The 15,764-nt window shown below is 49.6% G+C and overlaps 1 protein-coding gene across 1 annotated transcript in view; it reads left to right on the top strand.

The window, feature by feature from the left end:
- The window catches only part of SLC6A11 (solute carrier family 6 member 11), a 127,996-nt gene extending 119,662 nt beyond the window's left edge, over positions 1-8,334 (top strand). Inside the window, exons 12-14 of the mRNA XM_044252997.1 lie at positions 591-691; positions 1,455-1,625; positions 5,930-8,334. Of these exons, the coding sequence (XP_044108932.1) occupies positions 591-691; positions 1,455-1,625; positions 5,930-6,082 (425 nt within the window). The 3' untranslated portion in view covers positions 6,083-8,334. The remainder of the gene's footprint in view (positions 1-590; positions 692-1,454; positions 1,626-5,929) is intronic.
- The last annotated feature ends 7,430 nt before the right edge of the window (positions 8,335-15,764 follow it).

Genomic DNA, 15,764 nt, shown 5'->3' with positions numbered 1-15,764 from the left:
CCATCTGTAAAATGGGGTAATCCTCCCATGTCTCCAGGTAGGAGATAGTGTGGACAAAGCCGTCAGCACGGTGCCCGGCCCTCATGATCACCTGTCTTCTGGTCCTCCTGTGTCCTAAATCAAATGAGTGGATGAGGATTGCTGGACTCGGTGATGATGGCTATTCCCACTGTGAGCATAGCTTGGGAACAGGCCTCTCTGTGAGCTGCCCCTCTCATTAGCAGCCCAGCCAGGTGTCCCCTTCAGAGCCCTGTCCCCTGCCCCCACGTATGTCAGCCAGGCCTTGGCCCTGCCTCTCAAAGGGACCATCTTCGACCTTTCTCCAAGAAATGTTTCCTTACGCACTGTTTCCTGGGCCTCACTGACCAAGGTCAGGAAGGGTCTTTCCAGCACTGGTCCGGAATTCCTTCTACTGCAGTATATTCTGAAAACTCACATAGGTAACATCTTGGTAGTTGTTAAGTGGTAAATAAAGTCCCTGCTGTCATTTGTCTGTTGGGCTGGGGAAAGCAAACCCTCCTAGCCCTCCCTCTGAGTCTTGTACAAAAATTCTCTGGGGTGTGTGTGCCTGTTTGTTTTATTCTGGACAGGAAGCAATCGCTTCTACGATAACATCGAAGACATGATTGGCTACCGGCCATTGTCGCTCATTAAATGGTGCTGGAAGGTTGTGACCCCCGGGATCTGCGCGGTAAGGGCCCTGCCAGAAGCTGCCTCCAGGCTGGCCACCCACTCTCCCCTTCTAGCACCGCATCCCAGCTGAGGCTGGCCCCCTGGGAGACCCTCTGTTCTTCCAGAGAGTCCGCGGCACCCAACAGCTTCCTAAGTGGCAGTCGTGGGGACAGTTTCTGGGCTTGGCCAGGGAGGGGCCTTCCTGGGATCCCAGCTCTGCCACCAGCTTGCTATGTGACCATGAGCAAGTCCCCTCCCTTCTCAAGGCCTCGGATTCTATACCTGCAAGCTAAGTGGCTGGGGCCTGTCTCCATAAGGGCCAAGGATTGTATGAGAGACAACATTTAGCTTAGCCTTTAACAGAGAAAGCTACAGAACTGAGGTAAAGCCACACCTTGGAGAGGTCTTCACATTTAATAAACACAGCCCCACGTTCTCCACCCAGTTCTTGGCACTGAAAGTGTCTCAGAACATCTTCACAAACCATCACGGTTCTGCAAAGGCCACTTTGAAAGCAGTCCCAAGAAGGAGCTAGAAAATTCCTTACTGGGCAGAGGCTGGGGATAAGGCTCCTGGGGTGGGAAGGGTCTCACAGCCCTGTTAAGGTACTGGGATCTGTGAGAGTCCATTCCTTATGTGAGCTGGCACAGGGCCTCGCCTGTCCAGGACTGCCACACGGGGTGGTCCCTAACCCCGCTGGCCTCCTGCACGCAGGCCTGGGCCTGGGCCTGAGCCTGTCACCGAAGGCTAGCCCTCAGCGACCTCTCCCCGTCTCTCGGCAGGGCATCTTTATCTTCTTCCTGGTCAAGTACAAGCCTCTTAAGTACAACAACATCTATACCTACCCCACCTGGGGCTACAGCATCGGCTGGCTCATGGCCCTGTCTTCCATGCTCTGCATCCCACTCTGGATCTTCATCAAGCTATGGAAGACAGAGGGGACGCTGCCTGAGGTGAGACAGCCCAGGTTGGGGGAGGGGTAGCGGGGTGGCAAGAATGGCTCTGAGGATGCTGAGGCACACGCAGGGCCTGGCTCTACCTCAGGTGGGCTGAAGATCAGGAGCAAGTCCATGGGTCTTATCTGAGCAATGAGTGTATGAAGAATGAGCCCTCATGTGTCTCCTGGGGAAGCCACGGCCAGCAACTTCCTGGCAGGTGTTCACTCTTACCATGGTGTGAAGTCATCTCTGTGAGGCCTGGAGAGTGTGCCAGTTTCTCTGAGTGTCTTCATCTATAAAATGGGGTCAACAGCCGTTCCTGACCTACAGAGGTTTTTATAAGGACTCAATGAGTTCATGGAAGGAAAGTACTTAAACTGGGACCTGGAACAGAGTGACAAAATGTTGGCTTTTACTGTTCTGTTAGTTCATGAAGGACCCCATCCCCAGGACAAAGGGAGAAAGTCTGATGTTGAGGGAACACCTATCCCCTGTCATCACCATGCTAAACTCTCTACATGTTATCTCCCCTAGTCCTCAGAGAAAACCAGGGTGCTCGCCTCATTTTCTGCCTTCAGCAGGTAGAACCTGAAACTAAAGCTCAGAGAAATGAAATCGCTCAACCAAAAATTTGCATCGCACAGCCAAAACTTAGTCAACCAAATTTTTAAAATTGCGATATAATTGACATAAAGCATTGTGTTGGTTTTAGGTAACAACATAATGGTCTAACATTTGTATATGTTGTGAAATGACCACCACCCTAAATCCAGTTAACATCCCTCAGCACAGTTAAAAATTCTTTTCTCGTGGTGAGAACTTTTGAGGTCTTTTATCTTAGTAACTTTCAAATATACATTACAGTATTATTATCCATAGTCACCGTGTTGTGCATTACATACCCACGACTTGTTTATTTCCTGACTGGAAGTCTGTTCGTTTCTGCCCCTTCACCCATTTCACCTCCCATCCCCCCCGCCCACCTCTGGCAACCACCAGTCTGTTCTTTGTATTTTTGAGCTCAGATAGGTTTTGTTTGTTTGTTGGGTTTTGGGGTTTGGGGTTTTTTTTTTTTTTTTTTTGGTTCCACATATAAGTGAGATCATATAGTGTTTGTTCTTGTCTGGCTTATCTTGGCATAATGCCCTCAAGGTCCATCTGTGTTGTCACAGACAGCAGGATTTCCTTCTTTTTTATAGCTGAGTCATATTCCATTGTGTAGATGTACCATAACCTCTTTATCCCTTCATCCACTGAGGAACAGTAAGGCTGTTTCCACCTCTTGGCTATTGTAAATAATGCTGCAGTGAATGTTGGGGGGCGTGGTGTACATAACTTGTCAAGCTAGTGTGTTCCTTTCCCTCAGATAAATACTGGAGTGGAATTGCTGGATCGTATGGTAGTTCTATTTTTAATTTTTTTTTAAAGATTTTATTTATTTATCTGACAGACAGAGATCACAAATAGGCAGAGAGACAGGCAGAGAGAGAGAGGAGGAAGCAGGCTCCCTGCTGAGCAGAGAGCCCGATGAGGGGCTCGATCCCAGGACCCTGCGATCATGACCTGAGCCGAAGGCAGAGGCTTCAACCCACTGAGCCACCCAGGCATCCCTATTTTTAATTTTTTGATGGAATTTCATACTAGTTTCCACAACGGGTACCAAATTTTATTAGAAACAATTTTATTAAAGTATGTTTAACGTATCCTAAGATTCACCCATTTGGAGTATGCAATTCAATGATTTTTTTTTAAAGATTTTATTTATTTATTTGACAGAGAGAGATCACAAGTAGGCAGAGAGGCAGGCAGAGAGAGAGAGGGAAGCAGGCTCCCCGCTGAGCAGAGAGCCCGATGCGGGACTCGATCCCAGGACCCTGAGATCATGACCTGAGCCGAAGGCAGCGGCTTAACCCACTGAGCCACCCAATGATTTTTATTGTAACTTTCTGTGTTCTGTGTATTAGAATCATCACCACGCATCAGCTTTAAAACATGTCCAGCACCCTAATAAGACCCCCTCATGCTCATTCACTTTACCCTCTTCCCGCCCCAGACACCACCCATCTTCTCTCTGTCTCTGTGGATTTGCCTGCTTGGACATTGCCTGTCAGCAGCACCGTGTGTTGTCCCTTGGGGGCAGGCAGGGTGGTAAGCCGCACCGTCCTACTCCAGAGCACTCACAGGCTCTTTAATCTCCTTTCCCACCTGCTGGCACATCACATGGTTTGAGTCAGTATCTCACTCATTGAGCAAACTGCTATGTGCCAGACACTGTTCTGTTTCAGCTGTGATGCCATTTAACCCTCCTAGCGGTCCTGTGAGGTGGAGACTCTTACTGCCCCCACTTCACAGAGGAGGAAGCTGCAGCACAGGGAAGTGAAGCAACTTGTCTAAGGGCACACAGCCTTGGAGTGGCAGAGCAGAAGCTCTGAGCTCTTGTCACCTGAGTTTCGCTATCTCCTTCCTCTGCTCAGACTGGGCACCCTCCAGAGATCTCAGGGGTTCACCTTTTTCTCCCAGAACAAGGCCACAGGGAGATGGGAGTGGATGTGTATGCAAACACCCAAACATGAGTGCTAGCTCAGGGCTTCACCCAGCCCGCCTGCCCACGGGACGGCCAGAGCTCCAGGAAAAAAGCCACATATTCAGCCCGAAGGACCAACCTGAGAAGAAGTAACTTCCTCAAGCATGCCCATACCCCCTGGGAAAGTTTCCTTGGCTCCTGCAGGGAATTTAGGTCAAGGGCAGTCAGTTCTGTTCTGGAACCAAACCATGTCCTTGGTCCCTGCAGGCCCCTGCCCAGACATCCAGTGGCCTTTGGTTTTCAGGAATGTTCAGTGTCAGGTGGGCAGGTGGAAGGAGAGGCTACTTTCCTGAGCTTCTTCCATCTCCCTGAGCTCACGCATCTGCCACCACAGAGAGCAAGGTTTATTAATGACAGCAGAACCAATTTCCGGGCCTTGCTTACTGAGGAAACTTGTGCCAGTTAGTTCACCTTTCCAGAAGGTTCTGACAGCTGAAAGAAAGGATCTGGATGGAAAAAGGGGGTCAGTGGTACTTACCTGAGAGAACTGCTGTGAAGATGGATAATCTGTGCTAATCTGTGGCAAGGTCAACTGATCTGAGCCTCGTGTTAATCCCAAGAGGCAGGTGCCCTTGTTCTCCTTTGACAGATGAGGAAACTAAGGCACAGAAAGGTTAAGTTTCTTGCCCCAGTGAAGTGACAGAGCTGGAATTCAAACCCAAGCACCCAGCTCTGGAGCCCATGCTCTCAATCCTCTCCTGCGTGGTGCCTGGCACACAGAAAGTGTTCAGCCTGGGAGATTTGGCCTGGTAATCCCACCTGGGCTGTGTAGATTCAACCTCTTAGTCATGGCAGCATCTGGAAGAGAAGACAGAACCTTGATCATGAGAAATCAGACCTCCAAAAGTCTTTCCAGACTTCCTGGGAAAGGCTTTATGCCCAGAAAAGACCTCCTAAGTCCTGGTCCAGTGCCTTCCCCTGATGGATTCTGCAGGATGTCCGTGGATCTGGGGTGTGGGGCCCCAGGCAGCACTGTGACAGCAGAAGCCTGCGTCAGGAGTCTACCTGTGATCTCTGCTCCTTCCCTGGTACAGTAGGGGTGACAGCCACACCATCTGTGCCCAGCCCAAGGCTGGCCACTTTGCCAGGCAGCATGGGGCCACCATGGCTGCGCTGATGTTTCCATCTCCGTGCATGGCAAAAGGAGCACACAGCACACACCACATATTCCCCTAGACAGTGGCCCCATGATGCATCGTCTTTGTGGGAAGCATACCCATTTGCCCGGCAATCACAGAAACAGGGCCAGAGGTACTGTAGCTCACTCCTGCAACACCCCTCTCAGGCCAGTATTGTTCTCCCATTCCACAGAAGAGGAAAATGCAGCTCCTAGAGGTTATGTGAGCTGCCTAACAGAGCTAGTGAGAGGCCAAGCAGAGATTCAAAGCCAAACAGCTGTCTCCCCTGGAGGGAGAGGTGAGGCCATCAGCCCCAGTTATACCTGCAGTAGGCCAGGGACAGTACTAAGCATTTCTGTAAGCCATCACCTCACTCCTCAGCAAACCCCAGGAGTGGGTACCTCTGTCCTTCCCATTTCCCAGAGGAGGAACCTGAGACCAGGGAGGTCAGTTCATCATGCAGAACAGAGCTCTAAGTAACAGTGCAGAGGCCCAGACCTTGGTCTCGATGGTTCTGTGGCCTGCAGTATCCACCCGTGCAGTTGGGAGAGGCCGAGCCAGGCACCCGGACCCTGGCAGTCCCTCTCAGACAGTTCTTTTCCTTTCTAATCACATAGAAATTCCGGAAGTTGACCATCCCCAGCGCTGATCTGAAAATGCGGGGCAAGCTTGGGGCAGGCCCACGGACGGTGATGGTTAATGACTGTGACGCCAAACTCAAGGGCGATGGGACCATTGCAGCCATCACAGAGAAGGAGACACACTTCTGAGCCACACCTGCCACCTCGGATGCCTCTCCTTTCTTCCCTCCCCCGACCCCATGTGTATAAATGAATACCTGAGACACGTACTTCACCTAATGATAGAGGCTTGCTTGTTTTGCACAGGATTTATTAACAAGTTAATTTTAAGGTGGCCATGTACACTCTGGTTTAAAGTCCCATTCCCCTCCTTGCCCCCAGTTATCATGTAAGTAACATTATGAAGAGATAATACTGTACAGGGACTAGCAGAGTCTTCCGTGGTAGGATGGTTTTAACCAATGTTTTCTAGGGGTTAGGGAGAAGTTGTATCATATGGTCAAACTTTTATACTTGGACTGTGGGGCAGGTGGGGTGGGAGTGATGCCTGATCTCTGTCAGCCTTTTAGCTGACCTGTCCATGTCCCATGTTCCTCCCTGACCATTACAGCTGCCCCTCTTCATGCCCCCAGGGACAGCTTTGCCTTCAAACCCTGCCGTTGCCATCCCCAACCTCTTAGCAGTGGGTTTGCAGACAGCAAGGCTGTGTCAGAGAAGAGAAAGTGATCTTTCTGCCCTGATCCCACTAAGTGACCTTGGGTGCTCCCATCCCTTCCCTGGGCCTCAGTTTTCCCATTTCCTAAGTGGGGAGGACCAAATCAAGTGATCTCTGAGGTCCTTCCTGACCTGGCCAGGTCTCTTGGGGATTCGCTTGTTATGTCTTGCTGGCTGTCAGGCCTGACCTTGACCTTGACCTTTAAGTGTTCTGAAGGCTCCCCCCTGCTTATTTAAAATCAAGTTTTTCATGGAAATGATGTGGCATTTTCCCCTTACACTCTAGGTTGATGCATCTGTGAGTGGTTCCATTCTCTGGAGTCTGGCCAGGTCCTCAGCCCCCGTGACAAGGCTCCTCCTGTCCTGTCCATCTGCTCTCCCTGTCATGTCTGCCTCTCCATCTTCATGGGGCTGACTGGAGTCACCTGCATGCTGGTTTTCGGGGTCAGGAAGCAGCTGCTATTCCCTTGCAGCTGTCTGTCCTGCCGTTGCTGCTGCCTCAATCAGGATCTGTGTCTAGTACCTTCTACCAGCTTTCCAAGGGAGAGAACCCCATTAAGGCCTAGAGCCTGGTTTTGTCCTCTGGCCCCTTCATCTGCCTGCCACTTCCTCTCTCTCTTATATCCTCTGCCCTCTTCTCTCTCCTGCTTTCCTGCTACCTCTTAGTCTTCCCCATCCTCCTCCTTATCACCAGCGGAACCTTCTCTCCCTACCCATTTTTGGGGAGCTATCCTACATGCATCTCTCACCCGGAGGGGCTGAGAAGCCTCAGCCCTTATCCTGGAGGAGAGAACTGGGCTTCCACCTCTCCCTCTGTGCAGGCCTGGGGTTGGTGGGGGTGAGGCCAGTGCTGCCTCAGACCTCTCTGCCTGACTTCTCTAACTGGATTTCCTTGGCCTTTTGTCTTGGATTCTGAGTTATTTGGGAACTAGGACGGTACAATCTTCATCCTTTTCCTTTATGTCTCCAGTTTTATTTGGTGGAAACCAGAGCTTACTCTAAACCAAGGCCTTAGTTTCCTATAGGGAACCCACATGTTTGATTCATCTGAAGCTTTCCAAACAGCTTCTCTGGTCTGGCCAGCCCCCATCTGAAGCCTGAGTTTGTTAGAAGGGATGCCCAGTGCCCTCTCTGAGGTAGGCTGGGATACCTGCTTCTGGGCCCCCTTTTGCACACACTGTCCAGGACTACCTGGCTCTCCCTGAGCTATCGAATCTGGTGGACCCAGGAAGTGGACCCAGGAGGATCGGGCCTCATGCTGAGCCTTCTGCTGTGTCTGTCCTCGTCTACTCTCTCCCACCAGGTGCCGGGGAGAGAGAGTCCCCACTGCTGCTGCTACTGGTTCTCCACCTACAGCTCTGAAGCCTCACTAGGGATGGGATGCACTGCACTGTACCTGTGGCACTTAACATTTCACTCACTTAACACTACTCATGGGGCAGGGTGGAGGGAGGGCTTTTACTCTTTGTTTTTTGTAATTTCCTACTAGTATTTGGGCAACTTGGGGCAGGGCGGGGAGGGAAACATGGGGGCAGGGGAAATGTCATTGTGGTGACTTTTTTGATATTCATTAGAAACAATACATCCTTTCTGAGATATTTACAGAATTATTAAAAAATGAAAAAGGTTGTACTGTTTTACATAATGAACGTTTTTATTGGGTATTCAAAGGGCACACGATTGTCTGCTTACTCATTTTTAAAAATTAAAGGAATGAACAAACTGTGTGTGGCGGTTCCTAGCAGAGTGGTCTCGCTGAGTTGTCCTTCCTGTGTTTTATCACATGCATGATTTATCTGCAAAACCCTCTTGGTTCCATCCCTGGGAGTCGTAGTTTCAACTCAGGATTATAAATTAGAAGCAGCCAGGGGTGTTTCAGGAGCCCACACTTCTTCCTTCCATTGCTCAGCATACATTGAATGTCTGCTGGGTGCTAGGTGCTCTACAGAAGTTGTCTCTTTACTCTTCAAAACAATCCTATAAAGCAGGCATCTCCCCATTTTACATTACTTCCCCCACTTTACAGATAGGGGAGGTTGAGGCACAGAGAAATTGGGTCTATCTGAACTCAAAGCCCGGTCTCTTAATCACTCTGCCTTTCTGTGTCTCATGCTGTGAGCCCCAAAGAAGGCAGCAGCTGCCTCGTCATGGCCACAGTGGCTGCCACAAAGCTCATGGGCCCGACCTGCTAGGGAGACCTGCATGTCTGAGGCAGACAAGGTGGGGTGGAAAGACATTGAGGTTGAAAGCGTGGAGTCCTGATTTGGGCTCCACCCTCTGCCCTTGCCAGCCTCAAATTTCTCATCTCTACAAAGAAGATAGTAGCTCCTGTTTCAAGCTTGGGGTGATTATGAAGATTATGAAGATCTCTGAGTAGGAGCAACCAATTCACATTGGTTATCATCGTCCTGAACCAATAGTGCCCAGGCTCTAAAAGTGTAGCATTGCTTAGAACTTGGGCAGAAATCTCTAAATCTGCATCTGCGATTTCCAAAGAGTTGCTTGGGACAACAAAGCATGTTTTGTCCTGCCAGTCCGTGGAACAGTACGATCATTACACACAGCGTCTGCTTGTTCCTGTGTGGTTGACTCTTCTACTTCAAATCCCTGATCTCGGGATCCACTAGAAACTGTCTTGACCCTCGCACTCTGAAATGGTAACATCTGCTCATAGGGAAGGCATCCTACAGAGTTCCAGGTTCAGAAAATCTCTGATCCCCAGAGGGTCCCTGAGAACCTCATAACTTCATAGAGCTGTGGGGATTGGTACAATCACCTGTCTGCCACTATTCCCTCCTCGTGTCCAAAGTGGTACAAAGCATCAAGACCCAAAAAGCCTGGGTCACAGAAATGTGGGTCTTCCTCATTCCCAGAAAATATGATTGATGAGTGCTTAAGCTTATAGAATTGGCAACCTATGGCATTATTTTACTCAGTAGACCCTGGAAGCTGCAGTGTATGCTGGTGACCCTGCTGGCCAGGCAGGACTCTGCAGCCTAGCTCTATTAGGCACTGCAAATAACCAGAGCAGAGGAAGTGAAGTCAAAGGCTACTTCAGACCTAGGAGATTTTCCTCTGATTTTGGGTGGGGTGGGGGGCAATGGGAGTCAGGCGCCAAAGACCTGACATTTTCTGCTGATGGCTGCAAATTTTGGAAAAGGTCATGTATTCAACAGGCTTCTACTGAGTATCCATCATGCTCCATGTCTGGACCTAGAACCACGGATATTGAGACAAGTGGAACAGCCCCTTTTCCTTGAATGTCCTGCTCCTCTAGGTCAAGAGGACAGGTGTCCACACTCCTCTGGACAGGGGTAAATACATGCAGAAGCCATTCTTCCTTCCAAGTCTCAGCCTTCTCCAGCCAGTTTGAGTTCTGTGGTGTGGCTCTGGGCAAGTCTGTCCATTGTTCTGGGCCTCAACTTAGCCATTGGGAGAAAGGCGAAGAAAATAAGACCCAGGGAGGAAACCTAGCTGGCTCAAGATCCCCCTAGAAGCCCTCTGCATCTTCTCAGACTGTTAAAAATCAAATGGGCCCTTGACCTGGACATCTTGCTACTCTTTAGGGAGCCAAGTCAATCTGTTGCCAACTCTTGGCCTTCTCTGCCTCTCACTTCTGGATAAAATTCATGTTGCCGGAGATATACATGCACTTTTCTCAGCGCCTCCAGGTCAGCTGACATGTCAGAACCATAAGAAACTACAGGCAGAATGTGCCAAGGACTGAGTGCTCAGGGAGTGCCAAGCAGAAGAAAAGGACTATTTACTGAGCAGCTATTATGTTCCAGGTATCACACCTGCATTACCTCATTGGAGCCTTACAACAAATCTAAGAAGAAAGTGTTATTTATCCATTTCTCATATGGAGGAACTGAAGTTTAGAGGCTAAATAATTTGCCTCCAAAATGATATCAAATAGATCTCCTGGTGGGTGGAGAAGCTGGGCTGAACCAATGTTTGCTGGTTCTAAATAGAGCCCAGGTACCCAACCACCTAACCAAGGATATGGAACTTGAGCTGCACCTTGAGGGACAGGGAGATTTCACCAGGCAGGGAAGAGCATTTGAGAGGAGGGAACGGCCTAAGCAAAGGTAGAGGCGGAAGAATGTCTTTAAGCAAATATGGCAGAAACTAAAATTTCCCCATCCCTGGTCTACTTTTACAAGCCCTCGTGCAACTTCACCAGCTATGAGGGTAGCCCCTCCCCCTTCTCTCAGAGAAAGGGGCTTAGGTAACACCCTGCTTATCAAGGATGGCATCTGGTGTGACACAGTGGGTGCTCCACGGAACAGGGCCTTCAATGAACAAGTGCTTGGCTGGCCCTGGAATGGGGAGCCGCTGGAAAGGAAATCAACAGACACTGAAGACCCACTCAGTGCTGGAAATCATGCTGGGTCCCTTCTTATGTATTATCTTGCCCTCAGTCACCTTGTGGATTGGCAAGGTGTTCATATTCTACCAATAAAGAAATGGGCTGAGTGAAGTTGAGTTAGCTGCCCAAGGTCCCAGAGCCGGTTAATAGCAGAGCTGTGGTAGTGGTCCCATGGGGCTCTGGCTCCAAGTCCCATGCACTTTCCACAGACCACTTTTGGGAGCCTCCAATGGCCACCACAGCCATCAGCACTGATGAATCATTGCAGGCCATGGAGAAACAGATGGTGGAGACCAGGTGGAGAAGGTTGGAAAGTCTTGAGGACCCTTGAATAATCTTTTGGACACCAGGGACCTCTGGAAGCCTCCTTGGTATCCCAGAAATGATAGAAGGTCACCAGGGCTCTCTGAGGTGGACAAAGGGATATTTGGGGCTAGTGAGAGGCACTGAGAGTGGAAAGGACCATTGGAACCCTGGAGACCTGCAGGAGAGATTGAGAGGTCCTGACTAAGGAGCCAGAATTACGTGGAGTCAGCAGTGAGAGACAGCCCTTGAGGAATTACGAAGTGTTGAGCATACTGGAGGGTGGGTATGGGAGGTCCAGGGGACTGCTGGGGAAAATGAAGTTTTATTGGGGAAGCACTTCAGAGTTGCTGGGGATCATCAAAAGCTGTAAAAATATATTACAGCCCTTGGTCATTACGGGGGGCACTGGAGCCATGCAGAGTTCCGGGGGTACTTAGGGTCACTGTGGGAAGCAGTATCTGAGGAGCACCCTGCAGGATGCAGCCTTGAGGAAAGTGAAGGAGAGGAGGACGGGAACTTGGAAATCCTCCTAGAGGTGGCACATGGACAGTGTAGCTGCGGTGACAAGGGACTGAGGACCAGGAGGGCCTGCCTGGCAGCGATGGGGAGGCCCAGCCAGAGCTGCAAACCTTAGGAAACAGCAGGCAAGTTGCGCCTGGGCACAGGACTCCATGACCTTCATCTCACAAGAGTGGAGCAGGCTTGACTCTTCCCAGAGATCCCACACCTGGATGTGCCAACCAGCCAACGCTTGGCTTTTCTGATCTCCATGGAATTTCCTTTGTCTTCCTTTTGAGTATCTTTCCAAAGCCAGCCGTTTCTGGAAAGAACAGGCTCTGGGAGTCTGGTCTGAGGGGGAGCTTGGGCACAGTAGGGAGGTCTGGGCCTGATGTGTGGACAGTGGAGAGAAGGGACAAAGGAAATAGTAGAGCAGGCAAGTATCATTGATCACCTCAAGTATCATTTATTCAGTACCTACCATGTACCTGCGATAGGTTCAGGTATTTTCCGCAATGAACACAGCTGCTGCAATTCCAATTTATTCCCATTTTACAGACATGGAAACAGGCTCAGAGAGGTAGGGGAAGGAGTTAACCAAGGTCACATAGACTGAGTTGGAATTCAAAGCCAGGTCTATCAAATCCAAAGCTCTTAGTTTTTTCTCTATACCAGGTGGCTATTGGGGTGGCCAAAAGTCTCTAGCAGGGAAGAGTGGGCCCTGGGCCTCCCTTCCCTCATTGCCGCCCTCCCACCTGGAGCCCGAGGCTCAGGCAGACTCTGGTGGCAGCAAATCAGCCACCAGGTGGCGCTGCTGGTAAGCCCAAGCCCCCTCCCCAGGGTCCAGGCTCTGAGTAGTGAGGTCAGAATTGGAGCTGGGACCACAGGACTACTAGGCCCTCTCTAGATGCCCAGATGAGGGACAAAGAGGCTGCCCTTGACAAAAGGATGCAATTCACCCTTCTCACCCTGCCCTATCCCTTGCTCCTGTTCGAAGTATTACCCCAACAGCCAGGCACACCTGCTTTCAGTTCTCAACTTCCCCACTAGTGGCTCTATGGCCTTAGGCAAGTGACTCTGACTATAGTTTCCTCATGTGAGCAAATGGACAGAATAGCGGCCTTTTGGCAGGGATGCTGAGAGAATTAAATGAGACCATAATTCTATATGGCTGACACAAAGAATCTTGTTCTTCTGTGTCACTTTTCTCAGGATGACATCGGAAGGGCCCCCACTGGCGTCAGGAGACCTATGTCCTAGTTCTCTACTCTCTGTCAGCCTTGGACAAAGTTACTTTGCCTCCCTGGGTCTCAGTTTCCTCATCTGTAAAATGGGGCTAATTACAGGAATTCTCTTATTCGGTTATCCTGAGAATTAAACGAGACAGTGGCTCTATGACATTTTGTTTTATAGAGCTCCAAAAGAACAGGAAAAATGGTTAGTGAAAATATTCACATTCCCCGGAGTAGTAGTTAGGTGAATATGCAATGATGATAAGGTATGCAGGGGGTAGGGCAGCCCCTCAGGGACTGACTGAGCCTGTGGGCCAGGCTGTGGGTTTTGCCCTGACCATGTACCAGCAATTACACAGGCCCTGTCAGCCAGGGTCCGCCTGTGCCTGCTCAGTTTCCCCCCAACCCCTACCTTCCTCTGTCATCCCTCAACTCCTGCCCCCAACACACTGGGACACAAAAATATAGAATAGAGGTGAGAAGGCTAAACAATGAAATAAGAGGATGATTATCTCTAGATGATAAAATTTGGGCTGATTTTTATTTTCTCCTTTATTTCTGTACTAATTTTTCTTTAACAAAGAACATCTATTGCTTTTATATTCCAAGAAAATAAAATCAATAAAGCTATTTTTAAAAATCCTCTCCTTGCCACTTGGAGGTTGGTTACAAATGAAGACTCAGGGGCAATGAGAAATTATTCTGATGTGGCTGGAAGAAATGATGAGCGGGAGAAGGGAGGGGGTGTGTCGCCACTGCAAAAACTCCTCCAGTCCTCTGGCTCCAGCCTCCCCTGGGGATTCTGAGCCTCAGAATGAAGGAGAAGCAAATGGAGCAGGACCTCTCCACTGGGCCACATATTCTCCACATTTCCGGGTGGTCCAGGCGTTCCAACATCTTCAAGCATTGCAGGAAGCTCTTGCAGCTGTGTGAGGAGAGAAAGAAGCAGACAAGCAAGGCAGCCACCCTTGGTTGAGAGCTGACTATGTGCTAATTACTGCCACTGCTTTTTATCTCATCAGACCCCACCCCCCACCGTAACTACACATGCCCATTGAGGGAGCTGGGATTATTCGCCAGATGAGATTATTACTGCCTTCTGGGTATCTCCAGTTGGGTGTCTGTTGGGGCCTCTCAAACTCCATTTTCTCAATTGAATGCCTCCTCTAACTCCCATACCCACCCCCAGTCTATCCCTCCAAGTCTCAATAAATGACACCATCATTCTCCAACTTCCTTCATTTAGCAAATACGATTTAGCAATCACTATGACCCTGCCCTCAAGAAGTTCTATTGAGAGAACAAAACAATGACCTTTTTAAAAAGTAAACATATATCATATAGCAGAAGATAAATGATCTGGGCTAAAAACAAAGGAACAAAGGTATAGGGAGGAAGAGGAACTATGGGTTAGGGTTGGAATTTTACATAGGATGGTGAGGGAAATCCTCACTGAGAAGGTGAGGGACAGAGCCTGTGATTTCCTGGAAAAGAGCAACCAGGCAAAGGAAGCAGCATGGGCAAAGGCCCTGGGGTGAGAGGTTCTCTGCAGTGTTCCCAGAGAAGCTAGGAGACCTGGGTGGCTGAAGCAAAGTGAGCAAAAGGAAAATTTTAAAGTGAGGTAAGAGAGGTGGGGCAGCAGATGACAAAGGACCTGGGAAGCTGGTGTAGATGTGAGATGAGGGTATTGAGCTGAAGGACATAACCTGATTTGTTTTAATACGAATTTCTGGCTGCAGTGGTGGACTTGAGTGGAAGCAAGGAGACCAGTAGGAGACTGTTCTAGTCCAGGCAAGAGATGATGCTGGCTGGACCAGAGTAGACAGCAAAGAGAGACATGATCAGATTCTGGGCTTATTTTGAAGGCAAATTAACAAGACTTCCTAGTGGATTAGAAGTGGGTTATAAGAGGAATCAAGGATGACTGAGTGTAGGGCCAGCTAGTCAAGTGAGAAATCCTCCTCACTCCCCTCCTTCCATCAGTCAGTGAGTTTCCTTGGTTCTTCCTCATCAAAATCTCTCAAATCCATCCACTGTCCTCCATCTCAGCCACTGCCCTGAACCACTCACCATCAATTGGGCCACCCAATTGTGGCCTCCTGCCTGGCCTGCCTGCACACCTCCCATGCATTCTCTTCTTATAATAAAGCATTTCACACCTTGTGCTCCTGGCTGGGTGGACCTGAACCAGAGTGCTTCCCACCTCACTCATAGCCTCTGTCAGGGAGCTTTCTTTCTGCCTGAAAGTTACCACCCCAAAAGGAAATTGGGAGGCACTGTTACCAACAGAAGAGGAAAAGATGCTGGGTGACCAAAAACCCCACAAAGTTTACCACCCAGTCATACCCACCTAGTTCCATGATAACTAAGCATCAATCAAAGGGGAGAGGATGGTGGCCCCAGAGGTAGTAGGGAAGGCTTCCTGGAGGTGGTGGCAGGGGATGGGTCTTTGAAGAAGCTCAGAGCTTAGTGATTTCAAGTGGTGGGCTCTGGCATTTCACAAATGTGGGTTTGAATCCTGGCTTTACCACTCACACACCCTCTGGGTGACCTTCAGTGTGTCCCTTCATTTCTTGGAGCCTCAATTTCCCTCATCTGCTAATTGGGACCAAGAATCCTCAAGCCTAGAGATTTTTGCAAGATTTGGGAATTTCATTAGGCTGTTGGCTTAACCTAAGATGATGTCTCCTATAGCCTGATGGTACCCTCTACCCCATAAAAGGAATAGGCACAAAATTTAGAGTTAGAC

The sequence above is a fragment of the Neovison vison genome, chromosome 6 (assembly GCF_020171115.1).
Source record: "Neovison vison isolate M4711 chromosome 6, ASM_NN_V1, whole genome shotgun sequence".
Lineage (NCBI taxonomy): Eukaryota > Metazoa > Chordata > Mammalia > Carnivora > Mustelidae > Neogale > Neogale vison.
The sequence above is the reverse complement of the archived record's forward strand: the minus strand, read 5'-3'. Positions and strand labels throughout refer to the sequence as shown.